This window comes from Lacerta agilis, chromosome 14, assembly GCF_009819535.1.
Source record: "Lacerta agilis isolate rLacAgi1 chromosome 14, rLacAgi1.pri, whole genome shotgun sequence".
Lineage (NCBI taxonomy): Eukaryota > Metazoa > Chordata > Lepidosauria > Squamata > Lacertidae > Lacerta > Lacerta agilis.
In genome coordinates this window covers 33,897,822-33,917,128 of record NC_046325.1, presented here as the reverse complement: position 1 = coordinate 33,917,128, position 19,307 = coordinate 33,897,822, and the positions used below count along the sequence as shown (strand labels likewise).

Sequence of the window (19,307 nt, the reverse complement as noted above, 5' to 3'; positions counted from 1 at the left end):
AGTCTACTGCTTCCGTCAGAAGCGTCTCCATAGCCTGGCAAGCAGCAGTCACAACTCCACAAATGGAATATACCCAAAAGGACAGCATCCCAAATCAGAATCAAATGGGTGGGGGAGATGCAGGAGGCAGACTTATGAACTTATGTCATATAACCCCCACCTGTGTTTTGAACAATTAGGTCTCCGTTAGATGATTGTCTTTGTTGAGATTTCTTAGCTGACTAGTTTCTAAGGAGCTACAGATTCCTATGGTTGTAGAACTTAGAAAGGTTAAGGGAAGAAAGTGTTCACTCCCTTTCCTGGAGTGCTGATCTTCAAAACATAGGTAGGGGGTCCACTGGGAGGGGTATTTTGCCAAGAGCCCCCTGAAACCTAGGCCTGGTCCTGTTAGCAAGTGTGGGTAGACCAGCTGTTTCAGAACAATCCCATCCTGCTTTTTAAGAGGAGCTTTTCAACACCAAAGCTTAAGCAGGAGCACAGAGAGACCCACCTGCCTTTAGTTCTGGCTCCGCCCACCACTGACATTGGCTCCGCCCATTATGGACATTAGGTCCTCGACCAATTACCAGTAAGGGGAAGTGGTCCTCAACAATGAAAGCTCAGAGACCAGGGCATGGTCTGGGAGTCAACCAGTAATAAATCACACAGAGGAAGTGAACGAGGAACAAGGCCTGTTCAGGGGTGCGAGGCCTAATGAGCACAGCAGCTCTTCTCAAGGTAGGGCTTGCCCCTGTGAGGCAGTTGTGGGAGCAGAAGGTCCCCAGCTGCCTAAATCTCCTCCCCCCATGGGTCCTTCCCAAGCAATCTGAGACTACGACAACACGCCTGTCTCTGCTCCTCTCTCTTCAGACTGCTTCTGGTTCTGGGAAACTTGGTGGGAGGGGAGCTTCTTCACCAGTCTGACTCATCTCTGCCTCTTGCCTCCCTCCTCTTCTTCTTCCGCTGCTGATTCTGGACTTCTCTCTGCCACAGACTCTCCCTGCTCACTAAGCCCTGTCAAGTCTTCATCTTCTGACACTTCTTCCTCCCAATCTCCTCCCTCTGACCACTCATCGTCATCCCACTAACACCCTACAGTCTCTGAGCCTTCTTCCCTTGGGGGTTCCCCAGCTGGTGCCTCCCACCATTCCTCTGTGTCCAGCCAGCCCATGACAAGTGTTTGCTGCCTCTGGGTTCACTACAGTAGACCCTCTGAATGCGCCTCTTGGTGGCCATGACTGGCTCCTCTCCAGCTCTCTGGAAATGAGAGAAGGTTTTGTAAGCTCAGCTCTGTTCTGGCCCTAGATTCAAAACATCTTCAGAGTTCTCTGTTGTTTAATTCTAGGTGCATTTCTGCAGTTGGCAGATCTTGTGGTTGTAGGCATAGACAAGACAAGCTGGAAGCTGCCCTCCTCGTGCCCTAGACCAGGCATGTCCAACTGGCTCAACAACTCTGGCTTCCTAAAAAAAAAGCTCAAGAACTAAAAGGGTAGATCACTGCCAGTTTTTTTTTTTATACTGTGAGTAGATCACAGTCTCTTGGGAGTTGGACACACCTGCCCCAGACCATCTTTCAGTTGTTCCATTTCTCTTCTCTTCACAGCACCGCCAAGAAGACTCATCAGAAGGAACGCCAGCCACTTGAACTTCCGACACTGCGCAAACATCCCCAGCTGCTGAGATGCCTGTTGCTTCCACCGACTCCGAGACAGGTAAAGACTTGCTCCTATCTCAGCATCCCCAAACCTGCTCCACTCCGAGTACAGTCATATCTTGGTTTTCGAACAGCTTAGTTCTCGAACGTTTTGGCTCCCGAAGGCCGCAAACCCGGAAGCAAGCGACTGTTCCGGTTTGCAAACTGTTTTTGGAAGCTGAACGTCCGACGGGGCTTCCTGCAGCCAATCAGAAGCCGCGCTTTGTTTTCCGAACGTTTTGGAAGTCGAACGGACTTCCAGAACGGATTCCGTTCGACTTCCAAGGTACGACTGTACCACGGGTTATTCCCCAAATACCTGCTTTTTTACGACTGTGCCTGCAAGTATCCAGGGCTACAGCTGGGACCAGACGCTTGTGAGGACACATTGGAAGACAAATCCAGGTGGGAAAAGTTTCGTTGATGATGGGGGGGGGGGGAGCTCGCAAAAGCAGCTATAGAAAGCAAAAAAAAAAAAAAAAACCGAACGTGCATATATGTAAAGGTATATGTAAAGGTATATAATTTTAAAATCCACGGTAGGGTGGTACCTTCAATTAGGCCAACCAAAATAATCACAAAAACAGTGGGGAAGCTGTTGAGTTCTCCAGAGCTCTTCATCAGATCAGGTGTGGGGAAGCCCTGGAGATGTTGCTGGATCTCAGCTCCCATCAGCCCCAGAAAGCATGATCAGTGACCAGGGATGATGGGAGTTGTAGTTCAGCCACATCTGGAGGGCCACAGGCTCCCTGCACCCGGGCTAGACGGAGCAATGTGAGGCGGAAGACTTCACTGTTTTTTTTTGGGGGGGGGCTGATGTTGAAGCCAAGGAACCTCCATCTAGGCACTAGGGCTGGGCAATGTATTGTCCAAAACTTTTTAAAAGTCCATATCAAGGTATTGGTTTCATAATTTTTGACCTGGTGATATATATCGCCAATCGTGATGTGTGTTTGCTATGCAAAAATCGCCATGTGGGAGAAACCGTGACAACTCTATCCTTATTCCAGACATTGTGATATACCAGTATATTGCCGTATTTGGTTGGTGATACATTGTGATGTTGAAAACTATATACCACCCAGCCCTGGTGATGCAGTGGGTTTGGGGGTGGGGGAGAAGGTAGCAGACATCAAAATGAGGTCCCTTGCAGGTATTTGGTTTCCTTTGCCCTCTCTTTTGTTGCTGCGGAGCCAAGTGTACTTTCCCAAGGCGTAACATGATCCTGACTCATTCTTTTTGTATCAGGGTTTGCTTGGCCTTCCTTTTCCGCTTTGTTTCGCATCAAAAGTTCTCATTGTTGCTGGGAAATATAAGCAGGAGCTGAGTGAACAGTGCTGGGTGTCTTAATTTCCCTCCAGCTTCTTTGAGGTGTTTAGTCTAAGTGGGGTTCTCAGAGTCTATTGTCATTCCTGCGAGTTTCTCATAAACTGTATTTTGTGCTTTTGTTTTATTGGTGCCGAGGAAAAAGATGATAAGATCGTTTTGGAAGTGCTTGATAGCCAGGGCTCTGTGTACAGGTGAAACTCGAAAAATTAGAATATCGTGGAAAGGTTCATTTCTTTCAGTAATTCAACTTAAAAGGTGAAACTAATATATGAGACAGACTCATGACATGCAAAGTGAGATATGTCAAGCCTTTATTTGTTAAAATTGTGATGATTATGGCGTACAGCTGATGAGAACCCCAGATTAGCAATTTCAACTTTGGGTTTTTCATCAGTTGTACGCCATAATCATCACAATTAAAACAAATAAAGGCTTGACATATCTCGCTTTGCATGTCATGAGTTGATTTTTATATCAAACTCCAGTAGCTAATGAAAACAATTGCTTACATAAATGGACTTTTCCACAATATTCTAATTTTTCGAGTTTCACCTGTATATGGCACAGAGTTCTTGTCAATAACTTTTGGGGTTTTCACCATTCCAAATATTCCAACTCTCATCTTGACTCAAAAAGGTGGACATTTTGAGAGAAACTGAAGCTGCATTCACACAGCAGTTTGTTCCATGCGGTCTTTGTTTCAGAAATGCTGTTGGGCTACTTCAGTTGCTTTTGTCTGATTTGGATACAGCGTGGCAGGGCGAGCCACCCACGGTGTGCCTTTTTGTCACCCCCCTCAGGGATGGCACACGGGGCACACGCCCCCCCCGCCCTCCTTCGTATGCCCCTGCTCCCAGGGTGCACATCTCATGGACCGCAGGAGCCATTTGGTTTCAACTCTCTGCACTCATCCTCAGCACCTACCTGCTAGCTCTTGTCTCGATTTCTAAGCTCTTGCCTGTCCAATTATAGCTCCTCTCTGAATCTTCCGATTACACAGGGAGCGCAGTTTGTAATCCTTGCAGCTCTGCATAAGCCGGTTAACCACACATGGTAGTGAAAGTGTCAGGTCTTGCCCTGAGCTGAGAGCTACCACAACTGTGGATGAAGTTTGCAGGCTAGACTTCCAAACAGCCTTCATAAATACCCACAGCCCCTATTAGTCTGGATATTGGGCAAACTTTCCTTTTCTCTAGCCAAAGTACAAAAACCCATCTGCTAGCGTAAAGCGGGGCTCTGTGTGCATATAATAGGGGTACAATAACGTTTTCTATTGGGGAAAGTGGGTGGCGCTGTGTTCTAAACTCCTGAGGCTCTTGGGCTTGCCGATCAGAAGGTCGGCGGTTTGAATCCCTGCGACAGGGCGAGCTCCTGTTGCTCTGTCCCAGCTCCTGCCAACCTAGCAGTTTGAAAGCACACCGGTGCCAGTAGATAAATAGGTACTGCTGTGATGGGGAGGTAAACTGCATTTCTGTGCGCTTTGGTTTCCGTCACGGTGTTCCGCTGTGCCAGAAGTGGTTCATTCATGCTGGCCACATGACCTGGAAAGCTGTCTGTGGACAAATCCAGACTCAGTCTGAAAGCGAGATGAGCGCCACAACCCCATAGTCGCCTTTGACTGGACTTAACCGTCCAGGGGTCCTTTACCTTTTGCCTTACCTTATATTAGGGGAAATTGCTTTGCAAAAAATGTGTGCATCAAGCAAAATTGCATATTAAAAAAATGTATATTTGGAGAACTTTGCACCAAAATGCTGATGAATTGTCTTGAGGGTGCTTTTATTTTTAAGTAACACATTGCAAAACTGACATGGACATGTGGAGAACTGAACTCAGTATTGGACAAATGAGAAATTGGGTTTATTTGCCCATTCCTGTTTGTGACCTCTTCCATTCTGAGAGACTTGGGATTTGGGTTCAGGGCTGCAGCCAGAGTTGTGCTCCCTCTGTCTCTCTCTCTCTGTCTCTGTTTCTCTCTTTAAATCTTTATTTCATCCATCCCTAGTTTTAGCGTAACCTTGGATGCAAATCTCTTTCCCCCCCGTTGCCACAGAAACGAGGATGTAATAGAGCAGGGAAGGGGAGGAGCAGGGGAAAATCAGGGAGCATCTTAAAGAGATTAGAAAACGGATGGCTTCCTGCGCAAAAAAAAACAAAAAACCCTGCATCAGGTGGAGCTCATGAGGGAGGCAAGGGGGGGAATGAACAAACATGCCCCGCCCCCCCAGCATCTTAGCCTCTTTCCAAATCCCCAACAAGTACAGTGATGCAAATGATTGTCATGCTTCAGTGAAAATGATTGAATATATATAAGAATGCTCCAACTACCGCACAATTGCGCTCATTTCACACGCTAGCAAAGTTTTGCTTAAAATTCTACAAGGCAGGCTTAAGCAGTATGTGGGCCGAGAACTCCCAGAAGTGCAAGCTGGATTTCGAAGGGGCAGAGGAACCAGAGACCAAATTGCAAACATGCGCTGGATTATGGAGAAAGCTAGAGAGTTCCAGAAAAACATCTACTTCTGCTTCATTGACTACGCAAAAGCATTGACTGTGTCGACCACAGCAAACTATGGCAAGTTCTTAAAGAAATGGGAGTGCCGGATCACCTCATTTGTCTCCTGAGAAATCTTTATGTGGGACAAGAAGCTACAGTTAGAACTGGATATGGAACAACTGATAGGTTCAAAATTGGGAAAGGAGTACGATAAGGCTGTATATTGTCTCCCTGCTTATTTAACTTATATGCAGAATTCATCATGTGAAAGGCTGAACTGGATTAATCCCAAACCAGAATTAAGATTGCCGGAAGAAATATCAACAACCTCAGATATGCTGATGACACAACCTTGATGGCAGAAAGTGAGGAGGAATTTAAGAAACTTTTAATGAGGGTGAAAGAGGAGAGCGCAAAATATGGTCTAAAGCTCAACATAAAAAAACTAAGATCATGGCCACTGGTCCCATCACCTCCTGGCAAATAGAATGGGAAGAAATGGAGGCAGTGAGAGATTTTACTTTCTTGGGCTCCATGGTCACTGCAGATGGTGACAGCAGTCACGAAATTAGAAGACGCCTGCTTCTTGGGAGGAAAGCAATGACAAACCTAGACAGCATCTTAAAAAGCAGAGACATCACCTTGCCGACAAAGGTCTGTATAGTTAAAGCTATGGTTTTCCCAGTAGTGATGTATGGAAGTGAGAGCTGGAAGTAAAGAAGGCTGATAGCCAAAGAATTGATGCTTTTGAATTATGGTGCTGGAGGAGACTCTTGAGAGTCCCATGAACTGCAAAAAGATCAAACCTATCCATCCTTAAAGAAATCAGCCCTGAGTGCTCACTGGAAGGGCAGATCCTGAAGTTGAGGCTCCAATACTTTGGCCACCTCATGAGAAGAGAAGACTCCCTGGAAAAGACCCTGATGTTGGGAAAGATGGAGGGCACAAGGAGAAGGGGACGACAGAGGATGAGATGGTTGTACAGTGTTCTCGAAGTGACTGGCATGAGTTTGGCCAAACTGCGGGAGGCAGTGGAGGATAGGGGTGCCTGGCGTGCTCTGGTCCATGGGGTCATGAAGAGTCGGACACGACTGAACGACTGAACAACAACAACCTTGGTTCTTGAACGGAATCCATTCTGGAAGTCCATTCGACTTCCAAAACGTTCAGAAACCAAAGCATCGGACGTTCGGTTTCCAAAAATTGTTCAAAAACCGGAACAGTCACTTCCGGGTTTCGATTGTTCAGGAGCCTATTTTTTCGGGAATCAAGTTGTTCAAGATCCAAGGTACCATTCTGGCTGTGTGTGTGTGTGTGTGTATCCTATTCTTCCTCCCAAAGGAGCTCAAGGCGGAAGACAACAGAACAGCAAAACAATAGAATTCAACACAAACACACCATGTTTTAAACCATTTAAGAATATTGGAAAACACTTCAAAATAGCCACCTACCGTATTTTCACAGCTAACAATTTCAGGCTTGCCAGAAATGGAATATTTTAGCCATTTGAAGACGAAGAAGAAGAAGAAGAAGAAGAAGAAGAAGAAGAGTTTGGATTTGATATCCTGCTTTATCACTACCTGAAGGAGTCTCAAAGCGGCTAACATTCTCCTTTCCCTTCCTCCCCCACAACAAACACTCTGTGAGGTGAGTGGGGCCGAGAGACTTCAAAGAAGTGTGACTAGCTCAAGGTCACCCAGCAGCTGCATGTGGAGGAGTGGAGACGCGAACCCTGTTCCCCAGATTACGAGTCTACTGCTCTTAACCACTACACCACACTGGCTCCTTTGATGCCTGGATGAGGAGCAATGCTAATAATAATAATAATAATATCCTAATATCTTCTAGTTGGTTAATATGAGGCAGACACTGTGGATGATGCTGAACTTGGCAGGGTGGTTTTGAGGTTCTCAAGTTTTGGTTGTCTTCTAAGCACCTGCAGGTGAAAGAAGTATGTCTTGGGGTGATTGGCGGGGAAGCTGTTATCTGATTGGCTTCAGCCCTTTTGTCCATGCCGATCAAGCCTTGCCTCTGAGCCTTCGGGCTCTAATCCCCCCCCCTCCAAACCCTGACAGTGCTCTGCCCACCAGCTATGGAGGGACCATAACTCAGGGGGAGTGTGCATAAAGTCCCCCCTTCATTCCCCGGCACTTCCAGCTGAAAGAATTACATAACAGGTGATGGGGAAAGATGCTATGCCGGAGTGGAGACCTTTCTAGAGTAGATGGTCAAAACAGCTTTGCAAGACAGCTGCTTCCTATGCCCTGCTCCCTATTTGAATGCTAACCAGGCTTTGCCCCAACCTTACCAGGCCCCACCCCTTAAATTTCAAAATCCGAGCCTCTAGAGTCCTAGCAAACCGGCTTAGGAGGTGGCAGGAACCAGACCACTGCTTTCTTCAACAGTCAAGATAAATTTGTGTTGCATCCATAAGTTGGCACCTAGAATTCTCCATCCTATCCAGCAACTGTTAAAAATATAAGCCTGGCTAGCTTTCTGGTGAGGCGATAGCCTGGGAGATGGGCCATTAAAGGAACAAAGGAAGTGGGTCTGTGCAGGATGATCAAATGGGTGGGGTTCCTCCCTCAACTCTCGAATAGTGAGAAAGACAAAGGGCAGAGTGGAGAGAGTTGGGTGGTGTGAACTAAAAGTTAGAAGGAAAGTGGTAAACTGGGAAGTCAGAGGGATGTTTGATTTATGTTTGAATTCAAGGCTGTGACTATGACAGAAGCAAGGCACTGTTGGGGTGTTAATGCTGTGACACCCCCCCCCCCCGGTTGTAGGCTCAGGTTGTGTGTGTGTGTGTACAGGCTGGGGGAGGCATTTTGCCAAATTTTCTCCTGGGTCCCCTGATATTTTCCAACAGTTTGAGGGGAGACTGAAAGTTCTTGGGTAACTTTTGCCGATAAAGTTTGGCTCAACTCCAGCCTGAACAGGCTTGATAGATTTAACTACGCTTTATAACCTGTAGCTGGAAATGGCACCGAGTTCCTAAAATCATCGGCAGCAATCTTTTTAAAGAGACAACATTATAGTTTTGAGAACCAAGCTGAATAGATAATTTTCAGTTTCTGGCCACTTTGGGAGGGTTTGTAGCCTAAAAGTGGGATAAACAGTATGTACACAAAAATAGATTTCTAGGTGTCTGGGCTGCAAATGTTTAGGAAGGTTCCATATTTGGTTTAAAATCTGAGCGATCTTTTTAGCTACACATTCAGGGTGGCGAAAGCCCATTTTTAATGCATAGTAGTAGTGAGGGTTCATGGCACATTTATATCACATTTAAAGGGCAGTAGCTGCTGGTCCAAATCAATTAATCTGCCAGTTTCACTTGTTGCCCCATCAGAGTTCAGTCCAAATTTGCTGGCAGTATAAGAGAGAACACAATTCACAAAAGCCAATGCAATTCTGGGCTGCATCAATAGGAGTATAGCATCTAGATCAAGGGAAGTAATAGTACCACTGTATTCCGCTCTGGTCAGACCTCACCTGGAATACTGTGTCCAGTTCTGGGCACCACAGTTCAAGAAGGATACTGACAAGCTGGAACGTGTCCAGAGGAGGGCAACCAAAATGGTCAAAGGCCTGGAAACGATGCCTTATGAGGAACGGCTTAGGGAGTTGGGTATGTTTAGTCTGGAGAAGAGAAGGTTAAGGGGTGATATGATAGCCATGTTCAAATATATAAAAGGATGTCATATAGAGGAGGGTGAAAGGTTGTTTTCTGCTGCTCCAGAGAAGCGGACACGGGGCAATGGATTCAAACTACAAGAAAGAAGATTCCACCTAAACATTAGGAAGAACTTCCTGACAGTGAGAGCTGTTCGGCAGTGGAATTTGCTACCAAGGAGTGTGGCGGAGTCTCCTTCTTTGGAGGTCTTTAAGCAGAGGCTTGACAGCCACCTGTCAGGAATGCTTTGATGGTGTTTCCTGCTTGGCAGGGGGTTGGACTGGATGGCCCTTGTGGTCTCTTCCAACTCTATGATTCTATGATTCTAAGCCAACCTCCTTGACAAGTGTTACTCGCTCTCGTAAGCAGGCACAAATGCACGTGCGCACACAGAGTTTATATATTTTGCATCTCATTGTCTGGCTATTTAAATTATTTAAATTAATTAATTATTATTATTATTGCCTCATTTGAGACTGTTAGAAAAGAGATGGGGAAGAACTGCCTCTCCTGGCCTTTGGTTCGGCTGCAAAACTGAACTGAGAGCAATCTTAACAGCGCTGTGGTACCCTGAGACGGTTGCCACAGCAGCAGGATGAAGTGCCCTCAGCATCTTTCCAGAAGTCAGCTGTGAATGGCAGCCCAGTGAGTGACCTCTTTTCAGAAGAGAGGTTCTTCGTTTCCTCTCTGAAACCGGAGCTTCATAGAGGAGGTAGGAGATAGCTGTCCCCGAGGCAAGGGACTGTGGGGATGATAATGGTGCCAGCTTCCCCAGTGTCCCAGATTAAGGCTCCGTCCTAGATGTGTGTGAAATATTTAATAGGGTTAATTCTGTGGAAGCTGCTTTCTGTCTACCCAGGGGTGGAAGCAACAGCAGCCAGTTGAGAGACAGAAAGAGAGAGGTGTAAAGCCATGCCACACATTCTGCTATAGCATAGATGACCCGGATAGCTCAGTTGGTTAGAGCGTGGTGCTGATAGCGCCAAGGTTGCAGGTTCGATCCTTGTATGGGACAAAATGCATATTCCTTTCAGTTAGCATTTCTTAGTACAGAAAGTGTTGATCTGATGTGTACATATCTTTCCTATTCTACTTAATTCAGCAAGGTTCTGGAAGCTTCTCTGCGTGAAAGATGCAAACAGAAGGTTTGTGAAGTTTGGGTTATTCCTTCAGAGAAGCTGAGTAGGGCTGGTTAAAACTGGTTCTGTTATCTCTTTCTGTTCAGATCATGCTGACTATAAAAGTAGGGCCAGAAGGAGCCTGGGTTTCTCTTTCTCTTTCCATCTCTCTTCCTACTGGTGTGGTGTTCTGTACATAGTATGCTTAGTGTTAAGGCTTAGACTTCTTATAAGTTATTGGAAGTTTGAGATAAGCCTGCTGCAACTGGATTTCTTATGGACTGTGCCAATCCTGAATGTATTGGATTTGGGACCATTATGCTCATATGCCTTCAGTAGCAGAAAAGCTCTGCTGGGTGAAATACAATTGCCTCTGGTCTATTTTTTGGGAATCCTGCAACGTGTTTATGTTTTTGTTGTAAGAATTTTAAGGTATTTTATTTATATATAATAATTGTTATTAATGTACCAAAACAAATAAGGCCACATGTCTGAAAAACAGCACAGGAAGACAGGCCTCACTCCATTTTGACTCCCAACTGACCAAGTATTTCTTTGTCTCAGGAATAAAGGAGGGGGGGGGTTGCCCCTCCAGCTACTCAGCAGCCCTCTGCCTGAGTGATAATCTCTGGCATCCTGATACCTGAGTGCCAGACAAAAGGGTGTGATTAACTTGGCTGGGATATAGGGAAATGTAAATATCTTTTTGTTTCACTTGATGGGTTTTTGGTGGAGGGCAAGAGGAGGCAGGGGGCAGGATCCAGGATGCTCAGATCACTGCTAACAGACCCTCCCAATTTGTGATGTATGGAGGGGTGGTTTTGAGCTGGAGGGGGGCAATTTCAAAAGTCTATATAGGAACTTGCACGCCTTTGTTCGAGGTCTTTTGCTTGCAAAACACCCTGCTGCAGCAGTAACAAATAAAGGGCTATCGTCTTGCTTTGGGAGATTCTGTATCGTCTCTATTTATTCATAAGTGCTCCTGAGAGGAGGGGAGCCCTACTAAGGCTCTCCCCCGGGTTCGTGGACTCCCTTCTGGGGTCGAACCTAATTTTTATAACATTTTGACTATGGCAGACCAACACGGCTACCCACCTGTAACGTGTTTAAGTTGTTACTCTGCTAACTATGCATTGGAATCTACTCTGGATCAAAGGGTCCCTTCCAACTCTACAATTCTTTGGTTCTATGTCAGCTTTCAGATGGGCGGCCATAAATGCTGGGGGTTGAACCACTGAGCTATGCTTCTTCATCCAGGCTTTGTGCAAGGAAAGAGTTCTGCATAACCTGGAAGCTTCGTGGTTGCTCGGAGTGGCGTTCGCGTAGTGGAAGATGCCATCATGCCTGTTTTGGTTAAACTGAAATAAAAGTCCGCTTCCCTCTCCTTTCTTTGCATTCATAGAGCTGGAAATGATCCTGAGGATCATCTAGTCCCGTGGTTCCCAATGTGGGGCACATGCCCCACAAGGGGGGGGATTGATTATTAAGAGGGGGAATTTGGAAGCTTGTTCAGACCAAGCCAATGGCCTTTTAGGCTACCTCCATGTGAATAGGAGTTCACTTTTTGAATGCAGTCATACCTCGAGTTGTGTATGCTCCATGTTGTGTACGTTTGACTTACGGACCTCCGCAACCTGGAAATCCTCCCTGGAGCGCGCGCGATGCGTGGGTGCGCACAGGTGCGCACAAGCATTCTGCGCACTTCGCACATGTGCAGAAGTGCAAAAACGCCCGAATTTCTGGTTTTTTTTGGGGGGGGTGTTCGTGTTAAGCACGCCCATGTTACGTAGCGTGATCTGGAACAGATCGCGTGTGTAACACGGGGTACCACTGTAATAAGAATTATATGTCACTGGCGGGTGGGGAGATGCATCAGGAATTTAGGGATGCTTAGGTGGGGCATGGCCAAGAAAAGGTTGGGAACCACTGATCTGGTCCAATATGCAGCTGTCCCTTACGGGGACCAAACCTGCAACCTTGGAGTCATCAGCACCATGCTCTAAGCAACTGAGCTATCCTAATACTTTTTCTGACTCTTTGGCTGAACAACTTCTAATCTCAGAGCTAACATGGACAAAAGGGGTTCAACCCCCTGGTTAGGGTGTGCTCATGCATGCCTATCTACACTTCCCGTTTGAAACTGGGTTGACCCCAACTCCTTATCCCCGGCATCTCCCCACACATCCATGATTGAGCATGGTTAATATGTACCTATGGCACTTCTTTGTCACTAACTGCTGCTTACTGGTGGCTGCTAAATTTCTTCACAAATGCTGCTACTCACCAGCTGCCCGTAGAGTTATTGCAGGTGGCACATTTCTATCTTGGTAATGGACTCTGACAGCTCAGCCTTCTTTAGGTTATCAGGAGTGTGTGTTGACAACGACAAAGAAGTGGTAATTCATAGCTTCTGGTTGTGGGAAAAGGGGTGGGGGAGGCTTTCTGCGCTTTAGGGAAATGTACAATTTTGGGTTGATCTTTCCAAATGTGCCCCTGGACATTTTGGAAATGGCATTTGGCTTCTTCAGAACCATGCTTTGAATCCTCTTGTTCACTTAACGCACAACGAAGAGTGCCCATTTCCCTCCGTTGGATGGGGGAAGGAGTAGATTCAAAAGCACTCGAAAGCATTGGTGGCGGGTGGCGCTGTGGTCTAAACCACTGAGCCTCTTGGGCTTGCCAATCAGAATTTCGGCGGTTCGAATCCCTGCGATGAAGAGAGCTCCTGTTGCTCTGTCCCAGCTCCTGCCAGCCTAACAGTTCAAAAGCACGCCAGTTCAAGTAGATAAATAGGTACCGCTGTGGCAGGAAGGTAAACGGCATTTCTGTGCGCTCTGGTTTCCATCACTGTGCTCTGTTGCATCAGAAGCGGTGTAGTCATGCTGGCCACACAACCCAGAAAGCTGTCTGTGGACAAACGCCAGCTCCCTTGGCCTGAAAGCGAGATGAGCGCCGCAACCCCATAGTCGCCTTTGACTGGACGTAACTGCCCAGGAGTCCTTTACCTTTTACCTTTACTTTATATTGCTGACAATGTACTCCAATGCAGGAATCTTTTGTCCAATGTGGGGCTCAAACTCACGACCCTCGGCTTAAGAGTCTCATGCTCTATCGGCTGAGCTATACCTTGAATATTGGGCAAGCTAGCCGATGGTTTTTGTTTCATTTACCCTTGGGGAAAGCCCCCCCACCACCACCACTGGTCATTGCTGGCAAGACTCTCCACCACAGCTTTCCAGGTTCCTCGTCCTTTCCAAGTTCCTCTTCTCTGAAATGCTTCCGTTTTTGAACATTTTTTGGAACCCGTACTTGCGATGCAGCTTCTGCTGAGTGCAAGAAGCTCTTGCAACTGGTGGGAAGCCGCACCTTGGTTTCCCAACGTTTCGGAGGCCGAATGGGTTTCCAGAACGGATTTTGCTTGAGAACCGAGGTTACCACTGTTCGAATGATCTAAGCTGCCCCCCCAGGGTTGAGAAACCTGAAACTCCCGTCAACGGCTGGCAGAGAAACCCGCAGCGGAAAAACCATGGGGAGAGGGAAGTGCTGGCTTGCGTCCCCCTCTCCATCTGCTGTCTCTGCCCTGTCCCCTCATAACTCACAGGGACAATTAGCCACTATGGCCGGGGGGGGGGGGATACACGAGAAAAAACGGCCATCCGTCTCTGGGAAAGGCTCACAATTCTCAGCAGTTAATGCCTGGCACAATGTTTTCAACAGCCTCTCAAACGTTCGCCCCGGAGCGGTCAGTCAACCTGCAGCATCTTCAGAGGCCCCTCTGCCTGCTCTGTTGACTGAAAGGCAAGAGAGGAACCCCAGTTATATCCTGTATTAACGAATTTATCATCTGGGGATGAAGCAGATGTTTGTGGCTGTCTGCCAAGATCCACAAATGCTACTTGTTTGTTTGTGCTCTGTGTGCGCATGTGGACTAAGGCACAGAGGCTGCAGTCTGGTTTTTCCTTCCCTCTCAGGGAATGCAGATATGAGGGGGAACCGTCCCCCCCAAAACACAGCAAATGAAGTAGGATTGGCGATCCAGTCAGTAAATTGATCAACAAAAGCATCGGTCAATAACGAAACGTTCTCCTCAATTAGCTAGTGGGCCTGGAAATGTAGGGCACACTACTGACTAGGCTGTGCCAAACACCTCCCCCTTTGGTTAAATTTTGTGAAGGGAAATGGCTCACCCCCCCTTCCCATTTGTATTCCGAAGAAGCAAGATTCTTTATTTATTTAGGGCATTTGTCTAAGATTAAAAAAGCCCCCAGAGCAGCTTAAAACAGACCCTATTTTCCAGGGAGAGTCCCAGATTTACAAAAGTTTCCCTGGTTTCTGATATGATCCCGGAATGTCCCGCTTTTCCTTAGGACATTCCTATTTTCTTCAGAGAAATGTTGGAAGGTATGGAGTTATTCGACCACGGAGCCAAGGAGATAAGTAACTGTACAACCATTAGAAGAAATTTGAAGGCAGCTCTGTATGGGGAAGATTTTTTTTAAAAAAAATATTTAATGTTTTATTATGTTTGTATATATGCCAGAAGTGGCCCAGAGTGGCTGGGGTAACTAAGTCAGATGGGCGGTTAGTAAAGTTATTATTATGGGATAAGGCAAAGGTACCCCTGACCGTTAGGTCCAGTCACCAACGACTGGGGTTGTGTGCTCATCTCGCTCTGCAGACAGCTTCCGGGTCATGTGGCCAGCATGACTAAGCCGCTTCTGGCCAACCAGAGCAGCGCACGGAAATGCCGTTTACCTTCCCGCCGGAGTGGTACCTATTTATCTACTTGCACTTTGACGTGCTTTCTAACTGCTAGGTTGGCAGAAGCAGGGACCAAGCTACGGGAGCTCATCCCGTTGTGGGGATTCGAACCGCCGACCTTCCGATCCATCGGCAAGCCCTAGGCTCTGTGGTTTAACCCACAGCGCCACCCGCGTCCCTATTATGGGATAGGACGTCCCTATTTTCATCGGAGAAATGTTGGAGGCTATGGTGGGGAGGTAGGTTATATTTTGTGGCTGGCCTCAGGTGCCAGAATGTCTTGGCCTGGCCCTGATCGCACCTGTTTTGTTATGATTTCTGTCCCCACCCCAATAGAAAATTAAATAACACCCCTGTTGTTTCTCTACACAGCAATGCAGCAGGTCTTGGACAACCTCAGTGACCTCCCCAACTCTATGGGAGCCGGAGACCTGGATCTCATCTTTCTCCGTGGCCTCATGGAGAGTCCAATAGTAAGATCATTGGCTAAGGTACAGTTACATGGGGTAGTTTGGGAGAGGGGCAGTTTGCTGCAACAGTTCCTGCACCTCCAGTTCCACCCACTTCCGCTGCATCGCTTACTCCTCCTTAATCCTGCCCTTAACGCATTTGCCAAATAGATTAGCTGACAACCTAGTCTCTGCTCGCTTTATTTCCCCTTTACCTGGAAGGTATTGTTGTACACGATCCGGCCTTCACACTGCACACACATAACACAAATGCACACACAAACATGCACACACATACATGACTTCTTCCGTGTTTTTTAGCTGAATGGGTCCCCTGTGGTGTGACAGAATGGATGATGGTGTCTTGCCAAGCGCAAGGTGGTTCTCTTAAAATGAGATTCAGAAGTAATACGAAACAGAAGTGGGGTGAGAAGATTGAAGGTTCTATTCTCAACTGGTTGCGACACGTCCAGATAAATGAATGATTTTAAAATGATAAGAAAAAAAAAGGATTTGCTCACAAAATCTCAAAATTCCAAAGAGAAATAGTAGAATGTGTTATCAAAGTACTACCGGGAATGTACAACTTGTACATTGTAAATTGTGGTTAAACAATTAAAAAAAATAAATCAAAACTTAGACTGAATTTTAGCAACAGGTGGGTAGCCGTGTTGGTCTGCCATAGTCAAAACAAAATCGAAAATTCTTTCTAGTAGCACCTTAGAGACCAACTGAAGAAGCATCTGAAGAAGTGTGCATGCACACGAAAGCTCATACCAGGAACAAACTCAGTTGGTCTCTAAGGTGCTACTAGAAAGAATTTTCGATTTTGTTTTGAATTTTAGCACACATGGAAAACTTAAAACAAATCCTTATTTCCTGGTGAATAGCCTTTGGGCAAAAATGTAACTTAAATAGAAAACCGTCTTTAGAAAGATTTTTCCTCCAAAAGCGTTTTATTTAAAAATCCAATTTAAATCAAAAAAACCAGATTTAATTTTTTAAAATCTGATTTTTTATTTTTTTTTTAAAAAAAATCATTGATATTTATCCACCCTGTTAGTGACCATCCACTCCCCCTCCCCAGCCTATTGCTGCTATTACATACAACTTCATTTCAGCCATGGTTCATCATAGCACTGCTGCAGCTTTTGATTATACAGAACACGTGAATTCCCTGTATGCAGGCTCAAGATTTCTTTCTTTCTTTCTTTTTTCGTGCTCCGTAGAGAGCCGGTGGTCAAAATCTGCAGAAATGTAAAACTCTGGCAATTTTGGGACAAGACGTTTTAAGTTTAAAAGTGCCATTTTAAGCAGGAAAAAACTTCCCCCTCAAAATTCAACCGCTTTAGGCCGCAAGTGTCTCTCTGGGTAGTTTATCCAATAACAGATCTCTTAAATTGTCCAGCTGTCTAACCCCTGTCAAGTACTAACTACCATTGCATGTTCTCCATCATGTGCGCCGATATTTTTGTTTGTTTTAAAAGCCATTGCACATCAACGGGGGACTTTGGCCTGATTCCCCCGCTGCTAAGTAGTTTTGTGTATTATTTACTCTCCTCTGCTTGTTCATATTCTTTGTTTTTGTTGTTGTTTATTGATCAGACTTATTGATTTTGCTGCAAGCTGCCTCAAGCTGAGGCAGAAAGGCCCGGTTATAAATGGGTTTTTCATTTAGTGTTTTTATAAGAAAAAAATGTTACAAACAAGGTGTAACACAGATAGGATAAACCGGGGGGGGGGGGAGCCAATGCTAGTCTTGCTCAAGAGTAGACCCATTATAGCTAAAGGGCATGACTAACAAAATTCATATTATAATTTGTCTACTCTGTTTAGGACTTACTGTATTTTTCTGTGTATAAGATTCCCCCAGGTATAAGACAACCTCTCCTATTTGAGCCTAATTAATTAAGAAATAATTAATTGCAACATTCCGTGTATAAGACGACCCCCAATTTTAACCTTAAAAAATTTGGGGGGAAATATAGTCTTATACACGGAAATATACAGTAATTGAATAGAGCCCAAACATGCTTACCCCCCAGTTTTAGAATGAGCTTTCAACTCTTGTTTAGCATAGGGTGGGATAAAGAGTAAAGGTAAAGGGACCCCTTACCATTAGGTCCAGTCGTGTCCGACTCTGGGGTTGTGGGGCTCATCTCGCGTTAATGGCCGAGGGAGCCGGCGTACAGCTTCCGAGGCATGTGGCCAGTGTGACTAAGCCGCTTCTGGTGAACCAGAGCAGTGCATGGAAACACCGTTTACCTTCCCGCCGGAGTGGTACCTATTTATCTACTTGCACTTTGACGTGCTTTCGAACTGCTAGGTGGGCAGGAGCTGGGACCGAGCAACGGGAGCTCACCCCATCGCGGGGATTCGAACTGCTGACCTTCTGATCAGCAAGCCCTGGGCTCTGTGGTTTAACCCACAGCGCCAATTCTATCCCCCAATTCTGTTATTCCAAAAATGTATAAATAAAGCCCACATTTCAAGAAATTTGCTTTCTTGAATATTTATTCCAGCTGTTTGCTTGATGTGCCAGTTTAAATACCAATGCTGATTCCCACTTTTTTTTCTTAACTACTCTGCTACTTTTTCTTATTTAAAATATTTATGGATCGCCCTTCAGTGGGGCTTCTCCAAAAGAAGATAATAACCATCTTATTAGTAGATATAATTAGCCATAATCTGAGTGTGGTTTTTGGTTTGAAGCTCAATAATACGATTTGTGTATTTGCTATCTGTCCTGCCTGCACTATCAAACACAATTGCTAGTATCAACCAATAAATTATTGTCAAAACCTGTCAGGCATCAAACAACAAAATTCAGTGTAGCTGGATGTCAAAAGCAGCCATCAAATATTCAACCACTTAGAGAATAGCGGGAGAGTATTTGACAAAAGCATTCACTAGTTTGAATTTGGAGGGGATGGTTTTTGTCTCAGCACACATTGCGGGGTAGAGCAAACCTGTTCAGGCTTCCAGCGAGCAATGTGCTTTTCCAGAATAATTCCCTGTTCATGGTTTTCCATTTTCTTCCCCGAACAGGCAGGCAGTATTCTGCACCTACTGAGCACGCTTATTCCTCCTCATTGGGCTATTTTGGGTACTTTCGCAAATATTGGAGTCTCCACACACCCATTGATCCATCCCTCTTGTGCTTGGATGGCATTGTTTTGGCTGCACAAGAATGCACACTTGAAGAATGAGTTCCCTGTTAGAATCTGGGATACCATGGAAATAGCTTGATGAACCGGCAAGGGCTTATATATCCATAATGGGAACGGGTGGCGCTGTGGTCTAAACCACTGAGCCTCTTGGGCTTGCCAATCGGAAGGTCGGCGGTTCGAATCCGCACGACAGGGTGAGCTCCCATTGCTCGGTCCCAGCTCCTGCCAACCTAGCAGTTCGAAAGCACACCAGTGCAAGTAGATAAATAGGTAGCGCTGCGGCGGGAAGGTAAACTGCGTTTCTGTGCGCTCTGGTCTCCGTCACAGTGTTCTGTTGTGCCGGAAGCAGTTTAGCCATGCTGGCCTCATGACCTGGAAAGTTGTCTGTGGACAAACGCCGGCTCCCTCGGCCTGAAAGCGAGATGAGTGCCACAACCCCTTAGTTGCCTTTGACTGGACTTAACCGTCCAGGGGTCACCTTTTTACCTTCATATAGAATCATAGAATTGTAGGGTTGGAAGGGACCACAACGGTCCTCTATGCAGGAATCTTTTGCCCAACGTGGGGCTCGAACCTACAGCCCTGAGATTAATGCCATGCCTGAATTAGCCATGCATAAGCCGGACTCTGTTGAGGATTCT

At 46.0% G+C, this 19,307-nt stretch overlaps 1 protein-coding gene across 2 annotated transcripts in view; it reads left to right on the top strand.

Annotated features, from left to right (window-relative positions):
• MPP2 (membrane palmitoylated protein 2) overlaps positions 1 to 19,307 on the top strand; it is a 64,896-nt gene that overhangs the window by 13,775 nt on the left and 31,814 nt on the right. The window contains exons 2-3 of one of the 2 annotated variants that reach the window (XM_033170549.1): positions 1,583 to 1,691; positions 15,420 to 15,520. In XM_033170549.1, coding sequence (XP_033026440.1) covers positions 1,661 to 1,691; positions 15,420 to 15,520 — 132 coding nt within the window. In that variant the 5' untranslated portion in view covers positions 1,583 to 1,660. Of the gene's footprint in view, positions 1 to 1,582; positions 1,692 to 15,419; positions 15,539 to 19,307 lie in introns of those variants that run through there. The other variant, XM_033170548.1, reaches the window with a different exon arrangement.